Source organism: Aspergillus novofumigatus (genome assembly GCF_002847465.1).
Source record: "Aspergillus novofumigatus IBT 16806 chromosome Unknown P174scaffold_3, whole genome shotgun sequence".
Lineage (NCBI taxonomy): Eukaryota > Fungi > Ascomycota > Eurotiomycetes > Eurotiales > Aspergillaceae > Aspergillus > Aspergillus novofumigatus.
The window spans coordinates 1,839,797-1,860,402 of NW_020194276.1; the positions used below are offsets into that span (position 1 = coordinate 1,839,797).

At 49.0% G+C, this 20,606-nt stretch overlaps 10 protein-coding genes and 1 non-coding gene across 11 annotated transcripts; 3 read left to right on the forward strand and 8 right to left on the reverse strand.

Moving 5' to 3' along the window:
* Positions 1–741: 741 nt before the first annotated feature.
* On the reverse strand, positions 742–2,441 carry P174DRAFT_502773 (phosphotransferase family protein; the record flags this gene model as incomplete). Its single annotated transcript, XM_024831118.1, has 3 exons — positions 742–2,048; positions 2,096–2,303; positions 2,416–2,441. 3 exons carry the CDS (start codon positions 2,439–2,441, stop codon positions 1,020–1,022), a joined length of 1,263 nt encoding a protein of 420 aa, XP_024684026.1. The 3' UTR covers positions 742–1,019.
* A 232-nt stretch (positions 2,442–2,673) lies between these two features.
* P174DRAFT_368183 (Fig1 domain-containing protein) lies at positions 2,674–3,603 on the forward strand (the record flags this gene model as incomplete). Its single annotated transcript, XM_024822213.1, has 3 exons — positions 2,674–2,707; positions 2,778–3,147; positions 3,225–3,603. 3 exons carry the CDS (start codon positions 2,674–2,676, stop codon positions 3,601–3,603), a joined length of 783 nt encoding a protein of 260 aa, XP_024684027.1.
* On the reverse strand, positions 3,235–6,605 carry P174DRAFT_449850 (uncharacterized protein). The gene is made up of 2 exons (XM_024828885.1): positions 5,529–6,605; positions 3,235–5,477 (listed from the first exon to the last, which is right to left on the reverse strand). The coding sequence occupies exons 1-2, from the start codon at positions 6,565–6,567 to the stop codon at positions 3,691–3,693; spliced, it is 2,826 nt and encodes a 941-aa protein (XP_024684028.1). The 5' UTR covers positions 6,568–6,605; the 3' UTR covers positions 3,235–3,690.
* A 363-nt stretch (positions 6,606–6,968) lies between these two features.
* On the reverse strand, positions 6,969–8,659 carry P174DRAFT_419371 (uncharacterized protein; the record flags this gene model as incomplete). The annotated part of the gene is made up of 5 exons (XM_024824781.1): positions 6,969–7,082; positions 7,134–7,421; positions 7,960–8,025; positions 8,078–8,451; positions 8,503–8,659. 5 exons carry the CDS (start codon positions 8,657–8,659, stop codon positions 6,969–6,971), a joined length of 999 nt encoding a protein of 332 aa, XP_024684029.1.
* Positions 8,660–10,039: 1,380 nt separating this feature from the next.
* On the reverse strand, positions 10,040–10,681 carry P174DRAFT_367910 (uncharacterized protein; the record flags this gene model as incomplete). Its single annotated transcript, XM_024822204.1, has 1 exon — positions 10,040–10,681. One exon carries the CDS (start codon positions 10,679–10,681, stop codon positions 10,040–10,042), a length of 642 nt encoding a protein of 213 aa, XP_024684030.1.
* Positions 10,682–13,013: 2,332 nt separating this feature from the next.
* On the forward strand, positions 13,014–13,086 carry P174DRAFT_t64. The gene has a single exon. It is a non-coding gene; the product is annotated as a tRNA-Lys (tRNA).
* A 714-nt stretch (positions 13,087–13,800) lies between these two features.
* P174DRAFT_386857 (uncharacterized protein) lies at positions 13,801–14,022 on the reverse strand (the record flags this gene model as incomplete). Its single annotated transcript, XM_024823329.1, has 1 exon — positions 13,801–14,022. The coding sequence occupies one exon, from the start codon at positions 14,020–14,022 to the stop codon at positions 13,801–13,803; it is 222 nt and encodes a 73-aa protein (XP_024684031.1).
* Positions 14,023–15,617: 1,595 nt separating this feature from the next.
* On the reverse strand, positions 15,618–16,718 carry P174DRAFT_132506 (uncharacterized protein). Its single transcript, XM_024821107.1, has 4 exons — positions 16,252–16,718; positions 15,994–16,180; positions 15,801–15,885; positions 15,618–15,743 (listed from the first exon to the last, which is right to left on the reverse strand). Exons 1-3 carry the CDS (start codon positions 16,523–16,525, stop codon positions 15,852–15,854), a joined length of 495 nt encoding a protein of 164 aa, XP_024684032.1. The 5' UTR covers positions 16,526–16,718; the 3' UTR covers positions 15,618–15,743; positions 15,801–15,851.
* On the reverse strand, positions 16,083–18,258 carry P174DRAFT_449854 (uncharacterized protein; the record flags this gene model as incomplete). Its single annotated transcript, XM_024828886.1, has 4 exons — positions 16,083–16,699; positions 16,762–16,860; positions 16,941–17,050; positions 18,189–18,258. 4 exons carry the CDS (start codon positions 18,256–18,258, stop codon positions 16,565–16,567), a joined length of 414 nt encoding a protein of 137 aa, XP_024684033.1. The 3' UTR covers positions 16,083–16,564.
* Positions 18,259–18,466: 208 nt separating this feature from the next.
* P174DRAFT_481370 (uncharacterized protein) lies at positions 18,467–19,286 on the reverse strand (the record flags this gene model as incomplete). Its single annotated transcript, XM_024830722.1, has 3 exons — positions 18,467–18,714; positions 18,735–18,805; positions 19,096–19,286. 3 exons carry the CDS (start codon positions 19,284–19,286, stop codon positions 18,467–18,469), a joined length of 510 nt encoding a protein of 169 aa, XP_024684034.1.
* A 431-nt stretch (positions 19,287–19,717) lies between these two features.
* Positions 19,718–20,558, forward strand: P174DRAFT_440019 (mitochondrial 54S ribosomal protein bL33m). Its single transcript, XM_024826948.1, has 2 exons — positions 19,718–19,779; positions 19,901–20,558. Exons 1-2 carry the CDS (start codon positions 19,767–19,769, stop codon positions 20,068–20,070), a joined length of 183 nt encoding a protein of 60 aa, XP_024684035.1. The 5' UTR covers positions 19,718–19,766; the 3' UTR covers positions 20,071–20,558.
* The last annotated feature ends 48 nt before the right edge of the window (positions 20,559–20,606 follow it).

Genomic DNA, 20,606 nt, shown 5'->3' on the forward strand with positions numbered 1-20,606 from the left:
TAGCCAGTAAAGTCTGGTGTGACCATTGCTGGGGCCCAAGATGGGTGATGATAGAATGAGTAGTTGGTAATTTCGTCCACTAGTTTGTTTATTGAAGCCGGGCCAGGAGATGGCACGGAAGAAGATGGGATAGAAGACATGTTTGGAAAGTGAAAGACCATAAAATATCCAAAGAGCAGCAGGAGAAAGAGATAGTAGATGATGATCATATAGGAATCCATTGTGTGGGACAGTGGGACAGTGGGACAGAAAAAGTAGGGGATCTCTGGGGTGGAAGGTGATTGATTTTATAGTCCTAACTAGCAGTGGCTCATCAGAATCATATAATCGTATATGTGGGGATGAATTAGGAAGATAAGCTGTTAGCTGAGCTAGACAAATGAATTAGTATACTCCTCATCACAGGCATTGCTCTGATGGGATTTGATTATTATTTTTACTAATTAGGCAAGGTGGTAATGGTTGAGCAGAGAAACGGCCCTCACATTTAAGCTAGTGATGGAATACTAGTAATGGGCTACAGGGAGTCTAGTCATCGCAGACTAATTAGTTACTTAGGCTTATCTGTGCTATTAGATAGCATTGCTCAGGCCGCCTTACTCACCTATGCTTACCTGCGCTCCGTATGGTTTAGTGGCTCTCACCTATAAAGCAGCAGGCATTCGAGAGTGCATTTAACTTTTAGCTGCATTAATCCCAGCTCAAGTATGGCTGAGAAGACAGGAAGCCCTGTTTGCCAGACCCTATAGCCATACATGCTAGATTCTTAGCAAGCTCTACTTACATAGCATATGGGAGAGGGATACTGCTTTATCAAACATGATCCCGCTTCATCAACTCCCTGAGGAGAGCGTCATTACTGTACGTCTGCAGCGCCTTTTCTTTCCAAGCATCCCATTCCAGATCCCCATCAACATCAATGGCTTTCCGGAGGCCCTGAAAGAGGCCGAGGAAACCCTTCCAATCAGCAAGGTCGTACCCACAGCAGAATTCAAACCGGTGAAGGATCCTCCCATTTCTCACAGCTTCGGCGAGATCAGGATGACCTTTATCCTCAAAGGATTGCGCTGATACCAGTTCATCCCCCCCGGGGTGGTTGATCCCATCATAGAAATCAGCAACAGGGAGAAGCATAACCGGAGAATTGAAAGCTGCAGCTTTTGCATCTGTATGTCCCATTCCCAGTCAATAACTCCAGTGATATTGTAATCATCGTCAACGAGGATATGGTCGCCTTTGTCGTCTGCATGCTTCAAATAGAACTGGTTAGTTTTAGCTTCCGCAGGTGGAATTCTGGAAACGGCATCCAAGAGGAAGCAATGGATTAGGAATGCATCAATTGCTCTATCAGCATATGCCTCTCCCCTGATGATGAGATCTAGCGTTAATTGTATGCTCGAGATGATGTATTCTTTGCGAGAAGTGAAAGGGCCAAGGGGATGCATCTGTGAGTCCACATAGTCTGTTAATGATTCTCTTGCAGAAGGCCCCACGTGGTCAGTGCCAGGCTGGTCCAGAGAGCCCATGAAGTCGAACGGAAATGCTTTGAGTTTGATGTAAATGTCTGCTAGCTGGCTGATAATCTTCTTTCTCTGTTCTGGAGTTGTTAGAGACCATTGTAGCGACTTTCCAGGCAATTTCTCCATAAGGATGTACTCGACGCCGATAGCACTCGCAGTCTCAAAGCTATAATCAAACACTCTCGGAGAAGGGACGTTTGTCTTGCTTAGAAACTGAAGCGTTGCAACTTCGCTTCGCATAATGTAGCGTCGAAGATCTGGCGGCGGTGACATGGCATTGAATCTTCGAATGCGCGCCAGCCAGCTGACTCCGTCTTCAAACTGGATTTCAATATGATAATTCATGCCGCCCATCACCGAGGTACGCTTTGCATGATCATACTGGAGCGACTGTGGTAAAGAGCAGGGAATACCATTGCGCAAATGGCTTGCTCGAGTAAGGAGTGCTGGGATGTTGATTTTAGATAAGAGTTTTGTGATCTCTTTCTGCTCTGCTTTTTGAGCAATTGCGTCATATAGCTCTGCGTCCTATTTAATATTTAGTTGCTGCGGTATGTAATGGGACATGTTCTCACTTCCCAAGTAGGGCATTTATGATATTGTGAGCCAAGATGTTTGGCGCAGAGATGGCGATCACAGATGATGCATTGTCCATATGTGCGAACCGATGGTTTGGTGCAGTTTTCAAAATCACAACCCCACATTGGCATGGCAGTAGATGAAGTTGACAGAATTTGGCTAACATCAGATTTGTCCGAGGATAACGGTGAGGTGACTGAGCAGCTAGTGAGATGAGGAGCTGTTTAGCTGCAGCTGAAATTTGATCTAATTATCCAACCCCTCCTTGGTGCTTACTCTCAGCTCATGTAGCTAAACTAGCGAAGAAAAAGCATACATAAGCATTGATGAAGTGTCGCACATTGTGCTTCACTCTCCCTTGTCCATCTATTCTATAATCTGTATATTAATAATTGGTCGAATACGTGGTATAAACCTACCTCTGTATCCATCAATTGAACCATCCCATAAAATGAGCTCACAAGGCAGCGACCATCATAGCACAGGGCCACCTGGTCGTCCACAATTTCCTCTTGTGCGGGGTCAGTCTGTACTTCGAAAATGGCTTCCCATGATCGGGTTCCACCATATTATAATGGTCATTTGTTCAATTACCATCACCCTTCTATGTAAGCATCGCACAGCGCTGCATCATTTCTTCTATGCCGTTGCCTGTGAATGCAGTGCTCACAAATCCAGCAATTCTTCTCGCCGGATGCACCTCCTCCAACGGTCTGAGCAACGTGTATCTGGTTTCCCTGCAATACAAAAATGCCAGCACCTCGAGCCTGAGCCCCAATGACCCCGTGCTGGTGAACCCAGGCATTGCGGAAAAAGTCTACAGTGTCTCACACGGCAATAGCACGATTCGCGAAGTCCGCGCTGGGTATATGGGTCTCTGTTTGACCCTCAGCAACGGCGCGCGGTTATGCTCTGGCAGTGCGGCGGCGCTGGCGAGCCTGGTCAAGGCCGAGGGGATACAGGGCAATGATACAGGAGCTGCTGACCCGCTGAATCTGATCTGGATTGCGCAGAATTTCAAAGAAAAGATTGTCTTTGACGGGTTGATGTAAGTGTCGTATTCTTTCCTATGGCTTTGTCTACGTAACGAAATGTCTAGGTGGAGGTATGATCTGACATGAATAGATTCATCACTGTGGTCTTGACCTTCCTATGCTTTATTCTCCTGGCGACATTTCCAGGATGGCACGAAGAAGTCGGTGAGGACGGCTCGGAGCGCGAGGTCAGGCCCTTTCCTTCTTGGACGATTATGCAGGTTGTGTTGGTGCTGAGTGTGTTGGGGTTCATGTTCGGCTTGGTCTCCATTTTTTGGCAGCATGTTAATAGTAGTGCTGCCGGGACTATGTCCGAGAGTCTCACGTATGGGGCCATCGAGGGCCATGTAGGCACGGCGGCGATGATTATCGGGTGGGCGGCTGTAGTCTGCCTGGGGATCGTTGCCTTGGCATTGCTGACCATGATCTTGAGTATTCAAATACTTAGGAAGTTGACTGATGATATATAGGATGGTGGATGGTGTGCATCTTGATATGTGTTTGAGCTGAGGGAGTTGAGAGCAAGAGCAATGTAACACGAGATGTTTCCCGGGTGATCAAGGATTATTGGTACGCTGAGAGTGGCTACTCCTAGGCTGCCTGACTGCCGATTCAGAGAGGGACATCGCATGTGAAGCATAGGAAGCATAGGAAGCATAGGAAGTAGAAGCGAGACTCTCGCCTGTGTCTGAAGATACAGCCCTAGCCCTAGAAAATAAGACCCTCAATCCAAGAAACAAGACAAAGGGCAGCAGAATAACCAGGATGGCCGCAGTCAAACCGGCTTTGATACCCGACGCTAGTGGACGTGTCCAGATCAGTGCGAGCGGAATTGCGACAAAGCCTGCTATTCCAAGGGCCCAGAGAAGCAACGAACGTGTTGTTGGGGGAATACGCCTCAGCAGGCGCATAACAAGTCTCGGGAAAGCGGAGCGAAAGTTGGCATCGGACCTTCGCCAGTAGGGTACACCCACAAGGCCAACGAGGGCAAGTATAATCACGAACGTAACTGCGCCCTGCACACCTCGGTCGATATCCCGGGTCCAGAGAATGGCGACAGGTGCTACTGCAACAGCGCCGATAAGCAGGGTGAAACTGACTGGGAATCCGACCACCCTCCATAACTCGATCCCAGCCGTACGGCCATTCCTGCCTATCCAAGACCAGGTTGCTTTGGTGCTCCGCTCGAGTGTGCTTCCGAACCATTGCAACAGTAACAGCATCGACAGAGACCGTACTTGCACCGGAAGACCGTGCTGCTCTGCGTATCGTCTAACATCCTGCTTCACGCTCTGCTTCAGATTTCCCAGCCATTGACTGCGCATTGTGAGCCGCATCAGGTACGCGAACGTCGTAACGGTAATTGCGACAGCGAAGAAGTTCGACAGTGGGGCCGAGTCTTTGAAGGGCTCGACCTGCATCCCAAAGATAGATGACGAAAACGATAGCGGAATGAAGAGAAACGCCAGTTCGGTGAGACGCGTGACAGCGTGCGCTTCGTCGATGGAGCGTCGACTGTCTAGGAGACCCATAGTGGATGTCAAGGATGTAGACGCATGCCGGAGTCTGGTGAGCATCTGGTCGATCTCCTGGAAGAGATCTGCCACGTTCCTTATAATGCCTGGCTTGTTTTCTGAGGTTGCTGCAGAGGTATCGGCTGGAAACGTGAAACCAAAGAAAGCCACAAAGCTCTTGGTTGATGTTTTGAGTTCCAAGAGCTCTCGCTCGGCTTTACTGATGAGCTCCCGCCACAATGCCAGTCGATCTTCCATCTTCGTGTCGTCGAGGATATCGACCTCCATGTCGTTTAGGATCTGGTTGAGCACCCCAAGCAGAGTCGTGGTGTCTTGACGAATGATCTGAAATAAGATATGTAGTACATGTACGGGCGCTGCATTATCCCCAGCTATATCATGCATTGCCTGCCGAGTGGACCTTGTCTCGTTGAGTTCTTCTTGGAGCGTGCTCAAGGAATCGCCTGTCAGAAGGGCCTTCTCCAGATCAATTGTAATGGTTTTTCGGGGGGCCATCTGCTTAACCAAAACCTGGAAGCTCGTCCTCACGTTCACCTTCCTCCTATCAACTTCTGGTCTGCGTCGCCTCAGCAGCCAGTCCAACACCGGACGTGGCGCCTCCTCTCGCCGTGGGTTTCCGATCGGAATCGCTAAGTCCTCGTTGACATCATCACCCTCAATTATCAGGACTGGTGGACTTTCCGTTCCAGTAATATTTCCAGTGCCTTGGTCATCACCGTCACCAGGTTCGACCATAGACTTTTTGGGGATCAGAAGTGTCAAATCATGACTAATGCTGATCATCGGTAGAGGATCAAGCAACACGACAACTACCATTCCAGTCAGTCTCCCAGTAATTTCCAGGGAACGTAAGAGCTCACTTGTTTCATACTCCATATTCTCGGCTTGCTTTCTCCAAATCGAAGTCCGTTCCACCAACCCAAACTCGCTCATCTCCTTTGCCGTCCCACGTGGATCAACGCGCAGATCCCACTCGGAGCGAAATATATTCGTCTCGGCTATGAGACTAATGCTTGAATTGCCGGAGATATACTCTAATCCATCACCCTCCAAATCAAGCAGGTCTTCCCGGTCGCGATTAGAAAACAACGGTGGACGACGATACACGGGCCGAAACCACTGGATAGACACATACGGCTTGTTCAACCGAGCCGTCTTCCATGACCGCGCCGGTGGATCATCATACCGCGCGCCACTGTACCCCGAGTTCAACAGGTGCTCCTCGAAGAACTCGGGAGTAATGCCAAAAGTCTCCCCCAAGGCATCGATAGTTTTCCTGGACAGATCCTCGACGAGAAAGACGCGCCCTTTCAGCCCATCCCGCATGCCGTGGAAGCGGGAGATCTCTAAAGCGGTTTCAATCTCCGCCCTCGTCGCGGTATTATCGTCGTAGTACTCGTACAGTGTGATGGAGGTTCTCTCCAGGCGCGGAATCTTGCGGATATTGCCGTGCTTAATGTGGTCGAATATGTTTTCTGCGCGGTCCAGCACGCGATAGTAGGGTTCCCGCGGTGAGGGCTTTTCCCATTTCGGTTCTTTGACTGCCGGCCGTTGTGCTGACGGCGGTGGTGACAGCACAACGGCCGGCGGTGATGGCGGCAATGGAATAGACCAAGGATGTATGAAGGTATCGTCGCGATCAATCGCCTCCAGGGAAGATCTCGCTGCATTTGCATCTCTTTCTTCAGGGTCACTGGCCGTGGACGATCCATCGCGAGACTCGGGTAATGGAACTCGCTCAGGGATTCTGTCGAATGCGTATGGAGCATTTCGCACAGAGTCATCCAGCCAGAGCGGTATTTTTTTCCGTGGCTTACGCGCCTTTCGGACATCGACCCCCGCTTCGGCCTGTTGCTGCTTGATCCATTCCACGGTGTGACGGGATGGTTGCTGAGCCATTGGATTGAATTTGCGGATTCTATTTGCCCTCTCTCGGGTTAAGGTTCCAGTGTGTACATTATGTGCTGTTATGAACTGTGTTCAGATGAATGACTCGGTTAGAGCTGACAATTCGACCGAGAAGTGGAGGTGCATGGCTAGTGTGAGTGAGGTGCTGAGTTGGTCAGCGTGTCGTATCATAGCAAACATCCAGAAGAAAAGCAAATAGACACCCATTCACGTGTGAAATACGAATCATCGAGACAATATAAAATAATCGAATAATCACATATATTCTCAAACCCATTCAGATAACGCAACAACGTAGGTATATATATTTGTGTGCGTGTTTCTTTACCAACACAGTAGGCGAGAATTAATGATATGCATTAGCCTGGCATACAGAATATGGCTTCTCTGTTTCACTCAAACAGACCATGCATCAACCAAGGATCGAACAGAGGCTCTTTTGCAGTGGCTCTTTCCTCGGGATTCCGGGCCCTAAAAAGGCGACGATGCTCAAATAGATCCCATATCTTGACCACTGTCAGTTTCATAATGTGTCAGAAGCACGAGGTTTATCTTACCACCATCTCAACGTTCCAGATGTCAACTTTATAGTCCCAAGACATGTCCAAGATGACTTCAGGTGCCCGGTAGACATCCGGCATGATATCGCCTTGTTGTCGGTCAATTCTCAGACGAGCCTCGCCTAGATCACAGAGAGCTGGGGTTCCGTAGGATATGGGAAGTGGTCGTGAAAGGTAAATGGTACAATCTTCAAGGGTCTCCCTCGGGACAGGAGCTTCAAATTCCGCTGTATCAAATTTGGCCAGTATGGATCCATCCTTGATGCCAAGGGGAATATTATTTGGCTGAGACCTAGTCATTCATTGCTAAAGTTTAGCTCGTCCTTCGCTGGAAAGCCTTTTTGAATGGAAGAGATACCAACCGGTATGTATAACCCTCGCCTCCGTGTGACGGAAATCTAGCGCCAGCAAGGATATATTCCGATGGTAGTTCTCACCGTGGCACTACTCATGACCCCGCCTGGAATCAGCGGTGCCAGCTGGTCGACACTGATCCCCAGAGGAGGATGTATCAGACAGGTATGGACACTATCGCCCTCTGATTGAGATATCGATCAATGTCCACCTCAGGCGGCGTCTTCTTGTAGGGATCATAGAAACGAATAGAGCAAGACAAGTTTTAGTCGTGAAGGCGGCCACTCTCTGCGACACCAAGTGCATCGCATGACGCACCATGGTTCTTAGAATTGTATACACTTGGTCAAAAGCGTGGTTCTTGTATCTAAATGAAACCTGTTGCTGTGCCGTTAGCTGGGGCTAAAATATGTTTTGAATCGGATCACCTTGGACTCATTATCGATCCGGAGAAAAATCCAGCGTATACCATCTGTAGCAATTCCCTAGATGCATGCATCTTGGTGGATGGCCTTTCGGGCTCTGTGTATTGCTCCTATCTTTTTATTAGTCTTGATATTCAATAGACAGCCCAGTATGCTGCTTACCGATATGTGCAAAACAGCAGGGTAGTTCCTCTGCGTAATGGCCCAGCTCAGTTGAAATATGACGATGCTTACCACTGCATCGTCCTCATCGCAGTGCCAGATAGTCCAGGGTGTGCGAACCTTCAGCCTCCGGGGTCTGCCATGGTATTGCACGTCGGCCGCTATACCGACTTTGGGGCGTAGTACGATTGGGGGCTCCTTTTTGTAAAACTCTTTCCGTGGAACGACTGTCATCCCAGCTTCAAGTGCAATAACTGAAGTCAGGAGGACCTTTATCTTTGCGTCTGCTAAAGGCCCTTCGACTGCCCAGGGGTAAGCCATTGTAAGCGGTGTATTTCTCCACCGCAAACACACAAGTGCGTCAATAACGTTCCCTATACATGTTAGTATTCATGAGGAAGCAAATAGAATTCAGAGTGATCTACTTAGGAAATCCGGTGTCTCCATTACATCAAAACGCCATATCTTGTCCTCCTCTGCACTGGTGCAGAACTGCAACCCGAAAAGCATCGGAATCCTGTCGTATGGGAAACATCTGGTTCTGAGGATCTCTACATCCTCTGTTGACGGAGCTTTTGGCATATTTGCGTTTTTCTCGCGTATCTCTGTATCTGATGGATACTGGATCAGAGTCTGCGGTCCTGCGTCCACAGATCAGGGCTCTGAGCTTCCCCATCGTTGGCGAAACCTTGCGTTTGAGAAGTCTGTCAGTGGTGGACTGGTGTTGAAGACTGGGAGTAGTTGTCTGTAAAGTAAGGAAGCACTTTGACGTCTTACACGTGTAGGGAACCATGTTCAGACTGCAAGAACCGCGGATCTGAAATCTTTATTATGATGTATGCATTTACTGTTATTTGCTCATCAGTCCTCAAGAGACGAGTACACTCTGGAGATATCTATTGAATTTAAGGTATCTAGTACTCAATGTACGTCCGAAGGTCTCTTTAGTGACTTTTAACTGTGCATGGTATAACGCTCATTCTTTGTACGATATAGTCCTGGATCTAGGCATTGCCTGAGGTATCTACTTCCACTGGGGCATGTTCATTATCTCTGCGTGGATAAAGCCTGCGCCTCAAAACAGTTTCTGGCCCGTGGCCCATGGACTCATCACCTCATATAATAAGGTTGTGGTACTCTACATGTGCATGTGCAGTGCGCGGCACAGCTGCAGTCAACCTAGTGGGGTAAGAAACTAGTATACATGCACCGGGGTGGCAGCTACTAACACAAACTAATGCTAATGCATGAGCAGCATGACCATACCCACCAATAAATCCCCTGGTCTTAATGACTCACACTTGAAATACGTACTGCGCCGAGTGAGCTTCAAGGATTATGAGGAAGACTACGTTACTTTATTGGATGATGGAAGTAGACGCAACGCGAATTCGCTTGCATTCGGTACAAAGGAAACAGACTAAGTACATGTCCAATGATTATTGCCATATAGTAATGGCTTGCATTTGAGACAGACAGTGCGAACGAGTGGAATGACTCAATGAAGCCAGCTTGCAGGATCTCAAGACTGAGTCACAAAACTTGCAGATCATCCCGGCGAGTCCTCGAATTGAGGACAGAAAATGGAGGGAGGATACATCCTCGGCTTTCAGGTTTTCCTTCTTTTTTTCATGATTTCTGGCTTTGATGCAAAAGCTATAGTTTCGTTCTTTGTAGAGAATCGAAATCCAAAGCGTAAGGCAGTTCAAACAGCTTCGCAGAATTCCAGCTCAAAATATGGAAAAGCCAATCATGGAAAGGCGTTGCAAGCTTGCGTGAATGCCAACAGAAGCAGGTAGAAAGGAGGTTGTGCCAGTGAGAGCGAGTCGGCACTGGAGGTCCCTGACGCTCAGTGACGGTGGACTTGGGAGCGTCCTTGACTCGTCTTGGTGTCTGGCGTGGCACAGAGGATTTGAGACATTGTTGTTCTTAAAAGCAGATTCAGAAACAGTTCATAATAATTCAACGATAGTATCCAGTTGGTCGGTAGATGCGCGAAGGAGATTCCTTGGAGCGCTCAACGCGGTCTGCCGCATCAGAGTCGTACAGGGAGCCGCGGGACGATCCGCGTGGAGATTGGTAGACGATCACACGACGACGCTTGAGAGTGCGGGGCTCGCGCTCGATAATCTCGTTGCAAGCAATGGGTTGCTGTGTGGTTGCCTGGCGAGGCGCGATGGGGGGTGTGCGATCGTAGCTGATGATAGGGGCCACAACCTGAACTCGGGCTTGGGTCCGGCTCTGAGCCTTCTCCTGCTCCTTGCGCTGCAGACGCATGCCATCCTCGATCGCCAGAAGAAGGCCTCGGACAGCGACGCAGTCCCGGGGGATCTTGACCAGTGTGGGCTGGCTCAGCTCGCGGTCGATGACGGACTTGGCCTTGCCGTTCTCACTGTAGAGGTATTCGGCCACGTTGAGGGCGTACTTGTGACCACGGTCACAGAGGGAACGGTCCTCCTGGTGGACACGCAGGGGGTCCGCGCATTGCGAGCAGTGACTGGCATGGCGCTCGAATGCGGTCATGACATATTCCTCGTCGTCTTCGAGCTCGCGGACGCGCAGCACGGGCGCGATGGGCTCTGGACTATCAATCAAGGCGGGCATGGTGTATGATCGAGGAGGGCGGACAACTCTGCGGGTTGAGATCCTTCTGATGATGATTCGTTCCCGTAGGGTCGACAGGATAGACGGTGGGAAGAAACGACGCGATGAGTCGTAGGGCGACAGCGTGACTGCTGTGGGTGAATCAAGGCAGCTGAGGTTGATTGATTGCTTGGAGCTCTCTTGCCGATAGACGTTGATGCGATTCAGAGAAGCGATGAAGAAGTGATAGCAGTTGGTAGATGGTAGATATTATAGAATGTAAAAGTAAAGTGTGCTTGATGTAATGACAGACAAAGAAAAATATCGAATGAGACGAGGGATGTTGAGGTGATATATAGTCACCTGGAAGAGAAGGCATCCATAGTCGAAAGCCGAGTATATAAGACTGCGGCTAACAGAAAAGGGTCTAGTGATGGAGTGGATCGGTCTAAAGATAGGATGACGGCATTGGTCACAAGCAGTGTTCAAAAAAAACGCCTTGTGGCCTGTGGAACAGTGGGAGAGTGGAGAGCGGGACTGTGTGCACGGCAGCCTGGCAGATGATGCTATTCCCGTTCCACTCTTAGTGCCCCGGTGTTTGCCTAGGGCGGATGACTCGATAGAGTCCTCAGGCTCCCACGAAACGCTGCGACTGGTCAGTCTGCTGTGGCTGGTGCATGCAGGCAGTGCCTTTAGCCTCTGATTGTTAATTCTGGCCAGGAAAAGGGCGTCTGCTGCAACACTGTCGGCCAGAGTTTCTGCTTGTTGGTTGATTTCTGGTCTTGTGATTGGCCTAAATGCCGTAACTGGCGGTCAACCCTCCCTTTGAGACCATCCAGGGATGGATCCAGGATCACCCTTCCCCATGTCCACTGGAGGTCTAGTCCGTCATCTGTCATGATTTATGACTCCATGTGGTGTGGATGCTGCACAAAAGGGTACAAGTGACATGCAGATAGTTGCATCTTGCAGTCCATCTAACTGACTTTAGAGATGTCTAGAGTACTCTAGTTTTGGTTTACTCATAGCGATCCTTGTCGGTTACCTATTCGGGATTCGGGGAGGATTTGAGCCAGGATTACAACAGGGAAATGACTGATTTTCAGCTGGAGTGTGTAGATACTGCAAAGTGTCCTGTCCAACTGTGGCTTGGGCTCTCGTGTTCCTAGTTCTTACAGCTTATCCCCCTCAGAGCGACGCCATTTCCTCAACTACGTACCACCAATTCCATCATTATTGACTTTCATTCTAGTTACTCATAAAAATGGTATCATCATTACCAAAGAGTTTATCGCCGACCTTCGAAACAATATCTCCGCTACACGCTCTTGGATCTTATTAACTTGGATTTATTGGTCTTCCTTTGCCCACCCCGCGACATGTTGACGCGGTGCAACCGCTCTCTAGATCTCGATTAATCCTGAGACGGGGGATGGTTTCAGACCATTATACCGGTAACCCATGCCGTGCCTCTGATCTGTGATCATGTACAGTGATGCTATTTGGGTCTCAGAATATGCATCGAATGGGAGGTCTGTTCCTTGCTGGTCGGGATGATCATCGCGATTATGCGCTCGAGCCTCAGGGGTCGCACTGCCTCAGGCACTCAGCCTCAATCTTCCTCTTCAATCGGTTCGACTTCTGACGCTAATGACGATTGCTACTGTTCAGCCTCAAGCCACAGAGACTACTCTCAGTCTGAGATATGTGGCTTCTTCGTACTTCTCTTCCCTGTTTATCACACTTCAGCCACAATCTGACAGGCCAAGCATCCAACACGAGCTCAAGTCTCGGCAACAAATGGTCAGTTCGATTACGTGCTGCCTGGGAATCCGTATTCTAGGCTTCTGAATTTTTAGAATCCATGTCTGAACTGAGAGTCGATATTCTACAGTTGTCTTTCGGAACGATCGTCGTTGCACCGAGAATTCCCCTTCTCGTGGGCCGCAATCCTCGACTACAACGCGCGATTCGCCTTGAGATAGGCGCGGACTTCGCAAATGTCGCAAGTTTGTACCGTTGCTTCAGAATCGGGCCATTCTCGTCCAATGGACCATATGCGAAGAGACGTTCAGAGCGTCGGCTCTATATTTATGTCTACCACTAATTGACGGTTCGGGAGGTTCGAGCAGAACTCACGATGTCTCCCTCACGATGTCTTACATGTCTCTATCTGATTGGATTGAATATGCTAAATTTGATGAAGAGACATTCCCATAGATCTTGAGAGAGTGTCAGGTGCACAATTACGACTGCCGCGACTATCTTGTGGTAACTGTCTTGTCGTACGGGGAGAACATAGCCGCAGGCTCGCTTTATTAGAAGAATTAAGAAGGAGGTCTTCAAGAAGCCAGCCGGGCTAGCTCAATCGGTAGAGCGTGAGACTCTTAATCTCAAGGTTGCGGGTTCGACCCCCGCGTTCGGCTTCTCTTTTTGCTCTTTCCACATTTCAATGTGGAAGGAAATCTTTTTCTGACATCAAGTCTTCGTTGTGGATCGCGAGGCCGTTGGTCGGAAAGCGTTGCTTGGCTCCACCGCAGTGGCCCGCTCCACTTTTAGGGCCTTGCCTTACTTAGTTCATCAATGTTTATGATCTCTATCAAGTCTTTTTTGTATATGAATATATGATCAATCTATCAAGTTATTAACCTTGTGTAAAGACTGAAACTAGCATAATGCAGCAACTGTGGACTCTGAAGATAACCTCAAGACTGAAGAGCGGTCGTCGCCATGCAGTCATCTATGAAACGCGCAACTAGGTCTACACATCTACAATCAACCCTAGAACAATGGACGATGAAGCAGTGGATAGACTATCTAGAGTTTATCCACAGTAAGCCTCGACCATCAAGGTCAGGCCATCATCGTGCGGTCGTCAGTCATAAAGAATCCCCACCACCCAATCGATAAGATCTTGCAAGATCCAAAGCAAGAGAACCAAAGACGAAGCAAGAGCTGTCTATCCAACCCATCAGCAGCTAAGCTTTTATCAAGAGAAAAATGGACTACCATCGCGAGGAAGAACAATTCATACGAAGCGTATGATCGATGTCAATGATGCCACGTCTGTCTGCGCAACACACGAACAAGCATTAGCACACGCCTGTGTCTTAGTATGCAAAGGAAGGAGACAAACAAACCTAAGCCTTCTTGCAGGTGAGAGACTTCATGTCGCACTTGGGGCATTTACCACCGCATCCCGTGTTGTTGAGGCAGACCTGGCCGCAGTGGTCGCGTTTGTCGTCGAGGTTGTTGACAGGGGTGGCTGCGTCGTTGGTAACGGTGCCCTCGACGTCTGGGACAGCTGCGGCGCTGGTGACGGCGAGGAAGAGAGTGAGGCTGAGGAGGTTGAAGAACTTCATTGTGTTGAAGTGGTTGGTTGGTTGTGATGTTTGAGTGGATGTGGATGAGATTGATGGAGTGTGAGTGGAAGTAAGAGAGGTAGGTGGTGAAGAGAAGAGAAGAGAAGGGAGATCGATCATGAGGGGGTATTTATACCTGTGAGGAAAGAAATGGCTGTGAATAGCTTGAGAGTATGATCGTGGAGGTTCATAGGGATAGTGATATAAAGACTTCACGTTTTTGCTAGTAGAGTTTACACCAGTGAAGAAAGGACTGGGATGGCTTACCAGTCAGAACATACAGAAACGGATTATTCCGGGATACGGCCCCCCTTATACTAAGCTAGTGAATTATCTCTTTGGCTTCTACTAACTTCATCAATGAAAGTATGGAAATTGGGAGTCATGCAAGTAGCCCGATATTTGGATGATTTCTTTATGCGCCTGCTGCTGTGAAACCTCAACTTAGGAATTTTTCGAGGGTTCTAGTCATGATGATCCCTGAAGCAAACAAAGAACCTCTGTCTTCCAATGGCTTAGCTTTACTTCTCAATTTCTGGAATGTCGAAAGAAAATGGATATCCTGAATCACTACATCCAGAAAACCAGCCGACTTGTTGCCAGTATACACTGAGATCAACTCAAGTTCAATACGAATCTCGAGAATTTTATGTCCCATTTGTGCTAAAGATAGTATGCGCTGAGTATAAAAATTGCACAAGGTCAGTAAGCTGCCACTCCGAGGGCAGTCTAGTCGAAGTGCTTGAGAGAGTCGCTGTTGCTAATCCTTTGCTTCCCCCAACGGTGGCGCATTCGCCCTTTGTGACCGGCGAGAATGCAAACTGTTCGACTTGAACGTGTTCTACATCTGTCAGAGCGCCTTGCGAGCCCGGGGCCCAGTCCGTACCCCAGAATCAAGAAGTATACTGCCAGAAGTACAGCGGCAAGTCATTGCCGTCCTAGAAGTCCATACAAAGTCCACTGTATGCACGCGTTTAAAACACTTGAATGGGTGGAGGGCATGAGAAACTCGTCACTAGATATTTGAGACTTCCAGCGAAATATCTACCAGCGCGACTGTAGAAGATAGCAACCAGCGCATGCAGAAGCAAAGCCGATAAAGGAACGCTACAAAGCTACAGGACAGGAATACCGCCTATTTTTTTCCAAAATCGCGGGAAAGGATTTTCTAAGCTCGCGCAAGATAGCTGCGTCTTAAATGATTGATTCGTCTCCGTAACAGCGAACAGGAGAGCACGGATGCCCTCGACACGTTTGAGACCAGGTTGTTCTTGGTCGAAACAATGATCTGGCTGGCTCTAGCAACGTACTGACGGACGTCCTTAAAAGCGCTGAGCGCATAACTTTACCCTCTTGGTCCCATTCAGCCAGTGAGTCCTCCCTCATGCGTTGCAGATGCAATCGAAGCTCGGCGAACATGTCTACTTAAGGTCCCTCCACTTCACAGACATGTTCAAAATCAAGCAACCGAGCCCTGAGATAGAGCCTTCTGTTCTTCTGATGGTAGAGGCCAAGAAGTGTACGACCCTCTTTCTCAGCTGATACAATCTCGCGGAGTACTTGGAACTCCAGAGAGACAGGGGAAGCGGCTATGTCAATCGAGGCCCACCTTCTTATGCTGCGAATCGTAACTATATTCGCTGGGCGGCGACCCATTCAACTTATCCTTCATCTCGAATAGTTCTTTTTCCCGAGCCGACGACGCATGGTATGGACAATGCCTTTATCATATGCATTACTAACAAGAATCCTCTCAGTTTAAGTAGGGTCCTACCTACCCATATAGCTGACGCGCTGCTAGAGTGCGGAGCCAAATTCCGCTGGTGGTCTTACTTCACACGACCACGTTTGAGCTCATGTCCCCTGGGTTGCCGTGCCGGAAAGAGTAGTCAGCAGTGCCCGTGAAGTTGAGAAGGATAGGAGCAGGCGCTGTCTGCGGTAATCATGCCATTCATCTTCGGTGGCACCAACATCCGGTGTTCTTGCTCTGCTGGCTGCAGGTAACTGTGAGTTCGCGTCGCGGTTACTTGTTGCCTAGCCGGTTCGGGAATTCGGGAAAAGGCATTTGTCGGGTTGCTTGCCCCTGTTTCCCGCCACAGTGACATGATGAGTGGTCGTCCTACCCCAGTAGTACTCTTGGGTGCGATAAAGCCCCATTCTGCGGCTAGAGTTAATAATTTCGCGGACGAAATCGAGTGATATGACATCGTGGGTGTATGAAGGGAGGACCTTGATTGTACCAGTCGAGTTGTTGAGAAGGAACCGATACGAGATTCAGGCCGAGCATTATGACTCTCGTCGTCCAGCTGGCACGAGCTGCATTCGTCATTCCGATAGTAGTTGACGAACGGCCGCAGCCACTGTGCGATATACTGATATCACCTGCGTCTGCCCGCTCTGAATCCCATATGAAGGGGCATACCCGGTCCGGCTGGGATAATTCCTGTGAATCTGTGTCCTGCGCATCAGTCTGCACTTGTACCAAGAGCCTGCGCTGCATCATGTTGCTGTGGGGTGGGGATTTTCTAGGGACTGTCACTGCCTAAGTTCGCGCCGCACCTGAGTCAGCGCCATTACCAGGACCACCACTGTCACTGTGGTGGTTGTCTTCATCACCAGAGCCATCACTGTCTGCAGCCGTCTCGTCATCCGACACCACATACTCAGCCAACTTGTACTATTTCAACATATTAGCAAAAGGTTGTGGTGATGATACTAGCCTTTTCAGCCAGAGCTAACCCGACTGGCCAATATCAGCTCTGGCCGGAAGCTGTAGGGGCTAGGTTGGAGGAGGTGGGGATACTTTACCTTGATGGCAATAGCGGCCTTGCCCTGCTTCTAGCGTGTAGGTCCCTCACTGGGCGAAGCTTCTCTTAGGCACTTGTATGCACCCCATGGTTTTTCTTTATTCACTCCACGTCCCTCTGCGGAAGGCCAAGGTCGTCCAGGTCTTTAATGCCCAGCCGACTGGCTGGCTGGCCAAGCATGCGGCAGAGTGTCTCCGCCGCACCTTGCTGGATGACCTCGGCTTTCGCAAGGTCAGCTGCCTTACCTGCCGCGTTGTTGTCCTCTGGGACATTTATTGAACGAGTTGCGAGGGGATGGACTTCAGGAGATTATAAAGCTGCGCAGCTAACTGGGGGAGTGCCTTCATTATACCATTGCATTCAATCCAGTGGGAGATGTTGTGCTCCTAGAACGATGACCACACTTTCTGGGGTTTGCGCTGTCCAAGGCAATGGGCTCGCCCAACAGCCTGGAAGAGTGTGTTGATGTTGAGTGGTGGCTCGAGACAGGATGACCCTGCTGCACTCTGTATGCGGACCGGACGGGAGTGGATTGTATAAATCATCCTTCCAGTTATGCTCTGAAACTCTAGGCTCTGCGGCCAAGTACAGACTAGTCCAATAGACATGAAGTCACCATCAGTGCTCAGGAGTCAGATAAATCTGCCTGCTAGGACGTTTGTAAGATCAACTACCCAAGGAAGGAAGATAAGAATGTAATGGAGAAAACTGCAATGCAGAAGGGCGATGGTAAAGATTGGATGAGAAATGTTGGCTGAGAGGAGGAAGAAGTTTCATGCTATCTAGCAGTGAGTAAATGCAAGACCACCCACTGCGCATCACAAAACTCATTCACTGGCCCGGCCACGGTTGAGGGTCGGATAATCTTGTCATTCAGGCTCGTTCTCCCGCAGCCAGTAGAGAATCCGAGTCAATCCCCGATGTTATCGAATTCATGGACTGGTAGCGTATTAGCCGGAGCAAAGTAGCTCTGGTGGATGATCAAGCGAGAGTGAAGGACTCTTTGCCGTGGACCTGTATGAATACTTGACACAGCCTGGTATGCATTCATTTGTCATTTCCCACCTTCTATTTCCTAGCCACACCTCGTTGCCATACTTGAAAGGAGTCCTCAGGGGCATTCCAGTCGACTTCAGTGTCAAGTTTCTTTTTGGCGATGAAGCTTTTCGGATATAGATCCTCCCACTAGAGTATGGTACTCTTTTCGGAGTTCAGCCCGGCATGACAAGTTGTATGAAAAGCTTTCTGTTGGACTCGTCCCATGGATTCCTGTATTATTTACCGCAAACAGACATGGGATGTGGAGATAAGAGACATGCTGTGGGTGTCAAAAACACAGTGTGGCTGGTGAAGGTGCACTAGTGGTTTCGGTTGCAACCGACGCAGAGGTCGGCTGACGGCCCGAGCGGATTTCAAGATCATCACCCATGTTGTTCCAGGTTTTCTTGGGATGCCATATCAAGTTGCGATTGACTTGGAACCCCGCATCTGAGAGGTGAAGGAGGGTGGGATGTCTCGGAATGGTGGGCGACCAGGTTAGCGATGGAACTCTTGTCCGAAGATTAGTCTTGCGGTGCGCTCGATCAATATTCAAATTTGGAATGAACTTTTAGGGTTCTCAGAGGGTTACTCTGTCTTCAAATAAAAGCGCTCGTTGACGGTGGACGAGTGTGCATGAATCTCTGGGAATACTTGGAGTTGCCGGAAATATTCTGATCGATGGGATCTGGGCTTGCCACCTTTTGAAGGACTGCAAGACCGAAGATCCACATGAGCAGATGCATGCATATTCTTCCGGTGCGGATGAACCCAGCACTAAGTGAGTTTCGAGCATCCATTACTAGGTCACCCGACGACTTCAGGGCCCTTCGAAGCGTGTAGATCACTAGACGACGTACACCATACCTTTAGAATATCTGTGCTTGTTTTCAATAGAATCAGTGACTCTGAACCGAGACCCCCGAGGATGGGACTTACTACTATCATGTTTTAAGCCCTATATACTCTAAATAGTCAACTTGTCTGCAGATGACGGATCAGTGGATTTCGGTTTGCATGGCATATGAGAGCAGTACGCAAGGCAAAATCTTATACTTGAGTCTCCTCGGTTCCCATTGGCATTCATGAGAAGTGGAGCATGATCGAGGCTTCTTGCAGTGTTTCTCGCGGGTATTCCGCTGTCAAAGAAAACTTGTCAGCTTCTCACTGCTGATGTTGGGTACTCAAGGATGAGAGTGTTCAACGAATGCAACGGCCAACTGCTTACCTCCCCCCAAATGGGGCACGGCACATTTCCAGCAACTGGTCATCAAAGTCATTTCTCATGTATATAGGAACGTCACTGCTTTGGGCCAATGATGCATTTGCAATGTCATTGTTGGCGTGTAGCCGTAATGTGCAAGAGGGAATCATGAAACGAAGATCATTGCCATGATGAAATCCAAGCCGAAGGCTCATACTAACTCATAGTTATACAAGCAATTGTATATAGCATGCGCAGAGAGAGTTTGACGCTACTAAACAGACAGAAGCATGGGAGCTCTTCTCATATTTATAGATTAAAAAGGCATGATGAGAGGCTTTCAGTAAAAGCTAGAACAAAGACAGATACAATCACCCAGGAATATCAAACCGCTGCGGAAAGAGTCCTCTGAGGGAGTTCAATGACAACAACAGACAGCTCATTAAGCTGGCACACATCATAATAACCTTTGTCAATACACAGAGAGGTACTTTTTCTATGAACCTGCAGCAAAGGGCAAAGGCCGGGCCGTAGTCTTGGCATTATCCGCATTCCGCACTATCCCTTTCCAGGATGACATATATCACGTGATACTATCCAGACCCAAAGTTCTCTCCACAAACTCCGATAACTCGGAATCCGTCACGACAAGCCTCCACCCCCCTCTTGCTGTTCCTCCCTCGCAAGTCGCCAAAATGGCCAAGAAAGGTATGCGCAGATTTCTCTCCGCCGCTGTGTTTCCGACGCAAATCCGGAGTCTCCCATCCCATCACGATGGCGATCTGCGGAGTACGGATAACTGATGACTGACTTGCGATCTTCTTCTCAGCGAAATCTCGCACGATTGCCGTTCGCCTGATCTCAATGGCTATGACCGGGTACTATCGCACAATGATTCGCCCTCGTACGCATCGTCCTCTGAGTATGCTCAAATACGACCCCGTGGTGAAGAAGAAGGTCTTGTTCCTGGAAGCGACAAAGGGTGGAAGGGCGAAATGATTTACGATGTTCTCTTATCCAAATATCTGCAACGTCAAGCTCGGTCGCTTCGAATAAGGGAATTGTCCTTGTGGATCGGCTCAGGCTTCCTCGGCATCAATGAATCCACTCCGTTCCGAAACCATCCAACGTCTCAACGGCAGCGACAAGTCGAGCCCGTTGCTTCCATCAACCATCATGTACATTAGGGAAAGCAGCGGCAGAAGCGATACTCTGGGCTCCTGAGCGGACACGTGTCTTGCTAAGCTGTTTCTATTCTGGTCTTGCATTTCGGCGTTTAGAGCAGTACATTCTGGGTTAATTCTAACATGTTCGATATCTCCATTTTCTCTCCATCTTCTCGACTACATAAGTGGTATATCTCCCTTTCGTGACTTGTTCAATCTTGTGATAAATACGCTGCGTATCTCGTTTCTCCTCCCTCGTCCATAGATTAAATTGTCGCTAACCTTCAGGCGCGTTATTGTCGAGCTAAATTCGGGCCTTGCTATCTATATACCATCAACCTCTTCATTATATCTCTGACTGAAACGGGC

Coding starts and splice junctions, on each gene's coding strand:
- P174DRAFT_449850 (XM_024828885.1), bottom strand. CDS start 6,567: ATGGCTCAGCAACCATCCCGTCACACCGTGGAATGGATCAAGCAGCAA. Junction 5,478..5,528: donor GAATATGGAGTATGAAACAA/GTGAGCTCTTAC, acceptor CTGGAATGGTAG/TTGTCGTGTTGCTTGATCCT.
- P174DRAFT_132506 (XM_024821107.1), bottom strand. CDS start 16,525: ATGATGCAGCGCAGGCTCTTGGTACAAGTGCAGACTGATGCGCAGGAC. Junction 16,181..16,251: donor ACTCGACTGGTACAATCAAG/GTCCTCCCTTCA, acceptor CTCTAGCCGCAG/AATGGGGCTTTATCGCACCC. Junction 15,886..15,993: donor GCAGAGCAAGAACACCGGAT/GTTGGTGCCACC, acceptor ACGGCAACCCAG/GGGACATGAGCTCAAACGTG.